The sequence below is a fragment of the Alosa pseudoharengus genome, unplaced genomic scaffold, assembly GCF_046254945.1.
Source record: "Alosa pseudoharengus isolate Yale_2024_CS ecotype anadromous, Long Island Sound unplaced genomic scaffold, YU_APseudo_1.1 YU_APseudo_1.1_scf_19, whole genome shotgun sequence".
NCBI lineage: Eukaryota > Metazoa > Chordata > Actinopteri > Clupeiformes > Clupeidae > Alosa > Alosa pseudoharengus.
The window spans coordinates 24584797-24592164 of NW_027468657.1; the positions used below are offsets into that span (position 1 = coordinate 24584797).

General features: G+C 42.5%; 1 protein-coding gene across 1 annotated transcript; it reads left to right on the forward strand.

Annotated features, from left to right (window-relative positions):
* The first annotated feature begins 254 nt into the window (after positions 1-254).
* Positions 255-4791, forward strand: LOC143133168 (galactose-specific lectin nattectin-like). Its single transcript, XM_076292941.1, has 6 exons — positions 255-283; positions 390-464; positions 3244-3350; positions 3534-3656; positions 4179-4287; positions 4409-4791. Exons 2-6 carry the CDS (start codon positions 404-406, stop codon positions 4471-4473), a joined length of 465 nt encoding a protein of 154 aa, XP_076149056.1. The 5' UTR covers positions 255-283; positions 390-403; the 3' UTR covers positions 4474-4791.
* The last annotated feature ends 2577 nt before the right edge of the window (positions 4792-7368 follow it).

Consider the following 7368-nt stretch of genomic DNA (forward strand, 5'->3'; position numbering starts at 1 on the left):
CCTGCTGTTTATTCTGGATGCGGCTAATATTTTGGCCAAACCTGATAGTCTAGTTAAATAGTCTGGTTATAACGTAATGTTTTACAATTTCCGGTTTTAGGTGTGGTTATAGGCGTGGTCAATACACTGTTTTTCCCCCTTTCATTTGCATTAATTTGCTAATATGTGGGAAATTACTGTCCAACTTGATAGTCTGGTTCAAACTGGCTATAAAAGCTTCTGCTGTGCTGTTCTCATCTTCATTCAATCTCGCAGAGTCTCTCAGAGATCACCTCATCAACAGGTGAGTATGAAACCACAGATGCTGCTTTTACCCTTTAACGTCTCACTTCAAGCATTTTTGAAATTGTACACTGCTATGTCATTGAGTTTGTATGTGTGTGTTTCAGAAGAATTAAGTGCCATGGCGATTCTGCCCGTTCTCTCTCTTCTCTATGCAATGTTTGCACTGAGCATAGCAACAGGTAAGAAATGCTATGTAAAAAGAAAAGGCTTCGGGCTTGGAACTAAAGGGTCGCCGGTTCAATCCCCGACCAGTAGGAAAAATGTGGGTGGGGGGAAGTGGTTGAGCACTGCTCTCCCATGCCCACATCCATAGTTAAAGTGCCGTTGAGCAAGGCACCTAACCTCTCACTGCTCCTCGAGTGCTGCTGTAGCAAGGCAGCTCACTGCTCCGGGTTAGTGTGTGCTTCACCTCACTGTGTGTTCACTGTGTGCTCTGTCTGTTCAGTAATTCACGGATGGGATAAATGCAGAGATCAAATTCCTTGTACACAAGTATACTTGGCCTATAAACCTGATTTACATTTACTTTCTATTAAGCAATCCTATTATCAATCAACATTTTTGAGGTTTTGAAAGTGAATGGCTCTCTAAGTGTACAGGAGGGATTACAATGTATCACTTTTTCCATATAGTTAAAACCATTCATAACTAGATGTACCGCAGAGCGGTACAAAATATGACCGCCGCCCAGTCCAGCACGTTTTTTCCACAAAAAGAAATCACGCTGAAAGGCCTATATGATTCTGTCTCACTAAATTGCATGATCCACACCCAATTCTCACTGGTATCTGCTAGACAACAAGTACCAAAACATGATTAGTTCATAGATTTCACATGTAAAATGAATTTTATACAACCCCACCTCCAGCTTGCCTGTTCATAATTCTGAGAAATTCTTGATTGTTTGTGTTATGTTTATGTTATGTGTGTGGGTGTGTGTGTGTGTGAGTGTGTGTGGGTGTGTGTGTGTGTGTGTGCGTGCTTGTGTGTGTGCCTGCGTATGTGCCCGTACATATGTCTACTGTGTGAGTATGTGTCATACGTATGATTACTGTGAATGTATGTGTGTGTGTGTGTGTGTGTATCTGTTTGTGCACATGTGTGCACATGAAATGGGTTAACATGACCCCTGGAGGCAAACATACGAAAAAAAATGGTCCTCCTAAACAACGGTTTTCGAGATATTCACAGAAAACTGTGTCTGCCCTACCCTCCTTTCGGGGGGGTCCAGTCCAGCGGGGGGGGGGGGGCTACAGATCAAAACGAAAAATGACGGTTCCATGCTATCCATGTGGGGGTACATGCCCACCAAGTTTTGTGTACCCCGGTCTTTCAGTGTCCCGGGAATCCTTGTTGGTATACGTCACTAAATGTACACATAAATTATTTTATTGTAAGGCCCCCCATGAACGAAAGTACACAAAACTTGGCATGCATTCGGAGGGTGTAATAATGATAGTACACTTTTAATTTCGTGCAGTTTTGACCTTGTCAGCCAGAGATATTGTGATGAAAACACCTAATTTTTTGCTTTTTAATTTTTAACTAGGTGGCGCTATACATGAAATAAGTGGTAATGGGATGGGTTGACATGCCCCCTTAAGACCAACATACATAAAAAAGGTGGACCTCCTAGGCCCTACGGTTCTCGAGATATTCACAGAAAACTGTCTCCGGCCACCTACAGGCCAGTTGGTGTATTAGTAACATAAATTATTACACGGCTCTTCATAGTGCTGCAGAATGCTCCATTCACTTGAATGGGCCTTCCCAACGTTCGGCGGTCTGCTAATTCTGAATAACAGACCGTTGCTAAATATAACAGACCGCTGTCAAGGAAAATGGGCTTTGTGCTTCTAAGTCAATTCTTTCATATCACTACGCAAGCATTGGAACTTCATTCAAAAGTAAAAGCAGACGGTTGATCAGCTGTGTTCTAAAGAATGTTTGATTCAAGTTCAGCATGTGTTGCGAACTATTTGTTTCTCAGCAAAAGCCATGATGAAACGGTAACAAATAGGCTATAGCCTAGGCTATGTAGGCTAAAGAGTCATATCGTGGGGAGTTTATTGTGTCGTTTTGGTAAGTAGCCGTGTAATAAGCGGGATAATGTATAGAACGCCGGTCATTGTCGGGAGATAGGTCCCTTCAGGGCGGAACAAGTCCGGTTCGCCCTGTCGGGACGTATCTCCCGACAATGACCGGCGTTCTATACATTATCCCTTACTTAATTTATTGTGTGGCCCCCCATGAACGGAATTCCACGGAATTCCACGAAACTTGGCGTGCATTCAGAGGGTGTCATAATGATCCTACACTTTCAATTTCGTGCAGTTTTGACTATGTTAGGTCACAGATACCTTCAATTACAACACCTCATTTTTACTTTTTTGTGTTTAACTAGGTGGCGCTATACATGAAATGAGTGGTTATGGAATGGGTTGACATGGCCCCTTGAGATCAACATACAAAAAAAACATGGTCCTCCTAAACCCTACGGTTTTCGAGATATTCACAGAAAACTGTGTCTGCCCTACCCTCCTTTCGGGGGGTCCAGTCCAGCGGGGGGGCTACAGATCAAAACGAAAAACGATGGTTCCATGCTATCCATGTGGGGTTACATACCCACCAAGTTTCGTGTACCCCGGTCTTTCAGTGTCCCGGGACTCATTGACGGAAATTTGGGCATGCGAAAAAAAAAAAAAAAAAAACAATTCTGACTAAACCTATATGACCGCCGCTTCGCTGCGCGGCGGTCATAATAAATATAGCATCATAAGTTATTGTGACAACAGGACAAAAAATTCTGCAGACAGGCCTGCAAAAAACAAAACTAATTTGCTGACACGTTTATCTGGGTTCACCAAGACTAGCTTTCTCTTTAGTTCACTAGGGAATTTCTCTGTAATTGAGAGAATATGCGGTCATATCAATCTAGTTCACTTTTCTTGTTCTCAGAGCTGAAAGTTGTGGAGAAACGCAATGTGTGTCAGCCTGGATGGAAAGCCTATGGAGGTCGTTGCTTTAGGCTTGTCACAAAACCTAAAAATTGGTCTGAGGCAGAGGTAATTAAATAATTCTTATTTAAGGATGAGCATTTTTGTTTCTCTTTATCTGAATGGCACATTTGTTTTGTCATTACTTTGTGGGCTGAATTTATTAGCCTGTCACATCTCTTAATTTCAGTTCTATTTGAAAGTTTCTTGTTCTGTTCTGTGCCGTCTATCTGAATGCCTGTTTACTTTCAGGTGTACTGTGTAAGCCAGGGAGGGCATCTTGCATCCATCCACAACAGTGGGGAGGCACAATTTGTTCGCAACTTTGCAGGAAACAAACATAGGATCTGGATTGGAGCTGGGAGATCCTGTGGGGTAAATAACTGCAGTCTGTCTAATTTCTAATTCAGGAACAATGGCGAATCGGCGTCTGCGCCTTAAGTTTGTAATGTTTTGCCTGGTGTGTAAACTCCAAAAGTTGAGTATTACAGTAGAAAAAAAAACAGAGGCGCACTCAAGGGCTTGATACTAATACAATTTGTATTTAGAGCCGAGGTTTTTACAATGAGTCTAAGGACAAAAAACTAGGAAACAAATGTTTCGGGCTTAATGGAGACATTGATAATGGGCTAAGCCCGAAACGTTTGTTTCCTAGTTTTTTGTCCTTAGACTCATTGTAAAAACCTCGGCTCTCAATACAAATTGTATTAGGATCAAGCCCTTGAGTGCGCCTCTGTTTTTTTCTACTGTAATTTCTAATTCAGTAAATGGGGGAGTGTTGCCTGTTTTATACTCACTACTGCAGTATGATTTCAATCTCTAAGGGTGAGCCGCAATAGCTTAATGTCCTAATTCATTTTGAGGTGAAGACAAAACAGTTTGTATTTGTGCTTGCAGGCTCCTGGCTGGTACTGGACTGATGGTAGCTCCTTTGCGTACACCAAGTGGAGCAAAAAGCAGCCTGATAACTGGAGAAGTAATGAACCCTGTGTTCATATGTACAACGGTAGGCCTACTCCAATGCACTCTTAAACTTAGTAGCTCAGAATATCTAATTTAGTCTATTTTCTGGACACCATTTCTGTTCATCTTCATTGTTTCATTCTTTGTCTGTTGTCTTTTTCTAGGTGCTGGCGCTTGGAATGATAAATCCTGTTCTGCATGTTACCAATTTGTGTGTGCCAAGTGGTAACTTTGCTCCTGTGTGGAGTGACTTAACCTTTTTTATTTTAAACTCACCTTTCAAACCTGCTCAAACAGAATAAATCATTAAACAGAAGTGCTTTTAGAGAATCAGCATGGGTGGTGTTTGTAATGTGACTGTAAGATGATAAGATCTTCATGTATTAGTGCACTATGGGAAAGCCATCGCAGGCAGCCAGCCACCTGTGCAGTGGACCACCCACCTGTGACTGCAGCCTGGCCAGACCATCTGGTTCTGATGCACCTCCTGTAAAATTCCTTTTGCTCTTTTAGTTTAATCTTTGACTGTCACATAATGAATCAATAAATGCAGTATCAAAATCAAATTCTGCTGTTGTGGTGTCTTTTCATACATATTCTTATTGTTGCTCTCTTTTACTGTGTAGTCTCTCTGAGTTACTTTTGCTATTCACCTTATTCAGCACCCATTTTTTTAAATTCCACATTGTCTTTAAACTTCCGGTCAGCTAGCTACGTCTAGTTAGCTTCATTGGGATAATACGGCAGAAGAAGATAGAGAGGCTAACTTGGGAGGAAAACATAAAATGCCATCAGGAGGTCTTTGCTACCCAAGGCTATTCAGCCCTACAGAGTGGGAAGACGATGTGGCAGTGGCTGCTGTATCGTATGGAGAAACTCGCAAATCCTTATCTGTTTGGTAACTATGGTAACTAGTTTAGAAAGTCATCACAGAACAGCCGCTCCAAAGTCAGTGTTTTCCAAACTTCAGATAGGAAAGGTGTATAACAGAAATTTCTCAAGTCAACAAAATCCTAAATAAACGTTCCTAACTTTAGGATGACCCATAACATATGATGCCAGTCATCTCGATAGAGCTCTGTTATCTCAATGTATCGCAATGGATGTACTGCTCAATCGGAAGTTCGGAGACAATGTGGGCAAAGCTAGCGCCCCCCATGTTTGCGCGCGGAATAAGGTGAATTGGCTCTATTTTAGCGGTCTTAGTAAATAATCTGAAACATGATGCATTCACACCTTTAGGACATGTCTGAATTAACTTTTACTATTTTGACAACTTTATGGGGCCTATTTACACAACACAGAACCTGGCAGAAAGTGGATTATTATCCCAGTGCCAAGTTTATTCTTATCTTACACGTCTCATTTGTTAAAGGGACACCAGGCAACGTTTTCGTGTTAATTAATCATCTTCGTAAGTCGGTATATGGTTAAATGACTCATTACAGGGCGAATGAAGGCTCTCTCGCCCGCCCCTACTGCCTGTAGGAAGAATATCCCACTTGCAAGTTCGGTGTATCCTACCCGCCAACCGAAGCAGGATCAGTTTACAGCACAGAGGCAGGCTAACGAAACGCTAGAGATTGTTGCAAACGTGTGTATAATGGCAGAGCCGGCGAAGAAGCAGCGAAAACCCTTGACGGAAGACGCAAAGAAAAGGAAAAGAGCTTCAGACCGAGCGAGGGGGAGTTTCGTAGAGAAAAATCATCAGGCTTGCCTGGTGTCCCTTTAAGCAACACACCAAGGGGTGTGGCAATACTGACCTAATGAGGTGTCTGGCGCATTATTTAAAAATCCCTATCGTACACTACCTAAAACGCATTACGCCACTGACCAAGAGAAACCTGGTTAGAAATCTATGGCAAATTGTTTATATGTTATTTTAAGAGCGCATTATCAACAGTGATATGGGCGGGTATACAACGCACCCTGCTTCTCTCATCCACAGGAACGTGCACCAGCGCACACCCCTGCAAAACATTACAAATTACAGGATTTTGAATGGAAAACATAATTTAATTAAAGATATTACGAAATACATCTGACAATGAATAGTTATTGACTATTGGTAACGACGGATTAAAGTGATTAGGCGAGAGGCAAATGGGCACCACTGAAGACACACTGTCACAAGATAAGAAGCAACTCCTCTGCAGGATCAATGTTTTTTTATTCAGTCATTCGAACATTATTGGGGTAAGTATTGCTTTTTCCAGGCTATGTTTTCGATGGTAACTCATTGTCAGGTTGCGCCCTCTAGTGAGGGGTTAGGTGCCTTGCTCAAGGGTACTTCAGCCGTGGATGTGGGCTCAACCACTTCCCCCACCCACATTTTTCCTTCTGGTCGGGGATCGGCAACCGTTCGGTTACAAGCCCAAAGCCCTAACCAGTAGGCCTCGGCTACCCCATGCGCACACAAGCACGCACATTCACACATAAACACGTACACACATAAAGACACAAGCACACACGCGCACACACACACACAGTAATGATCCTGTTTTCCCTGTCCTGTTTTCCCTAGTGTGTTGTATTTCATTGTGTCTCCTTTGTTTACCCCGAATGCCATGTGCTGCTGTGTTTACTTCCTGTGTCCTTGTCATGTGCTTTCTGTTCCTGTTGTCTCCGCCCCTCACCTGTCCCTGATTATTGTTTCAGTGTCTCCACCTGTGTCTCTCTTCCATTTGTATTTAGTCCTCATGTACCCTCTGTTCCTTGTCGGTCTTTGGGCCCTATCATGACATTCTAAAGTGCATCGTCACTCGTCAAAAGTCTATTCAATTTTAGTAGGATGTCCAGTTCACATTGGGAGTGGTTTCATTCTCAAAAGTGGAGCGCATGGTGTAACAAGGTGTTCCTAGGTCTTTTAATCAGTCATATGTGTGTGTTTGGGGCGTAACATAATTTTAAACCAATGAGAATGACATCTGTCATTCCCTTTAACGGCGCAACACGCGATATGTCAAATAAATGCATCGGTATTTTGGCATTCAACGGCACATTTGAAGGAGGCTGCTTGCGAGACCGTATGGAATAGTCATTCTTAAACCATGCTTTACTAAAACCTAGCATAGCCTTCACGCATTTGCACTCGTCTATTATTTGAACTCATTGGCAAAGTGAA

Bases quoted from the DNA above. Each gene is read 5' to 3' on its own strand.
- LOC143133168 (XM_076292941.1), top strand. From the start codon at position 404: ATGGCGATTCTGCCCGTTCTCTCTCTTCTCTATGCAATGTTTGCACTG. The intron at 3,351-3,533 runs GTAATTAAATAA...GTTTACTTTCAG, and splicing joins AAAATTGGTCTGAGGCAGAG to GTGTACTGTGTAAGCCAGGG. The intron at 3,657-4,178 runs GTAAATAACTGC...TTGTGCTTGCAG, and splicing joins GAGCTGGGAGATCCTGTGGG to GCTCCTGGCTGGTACTGGAC.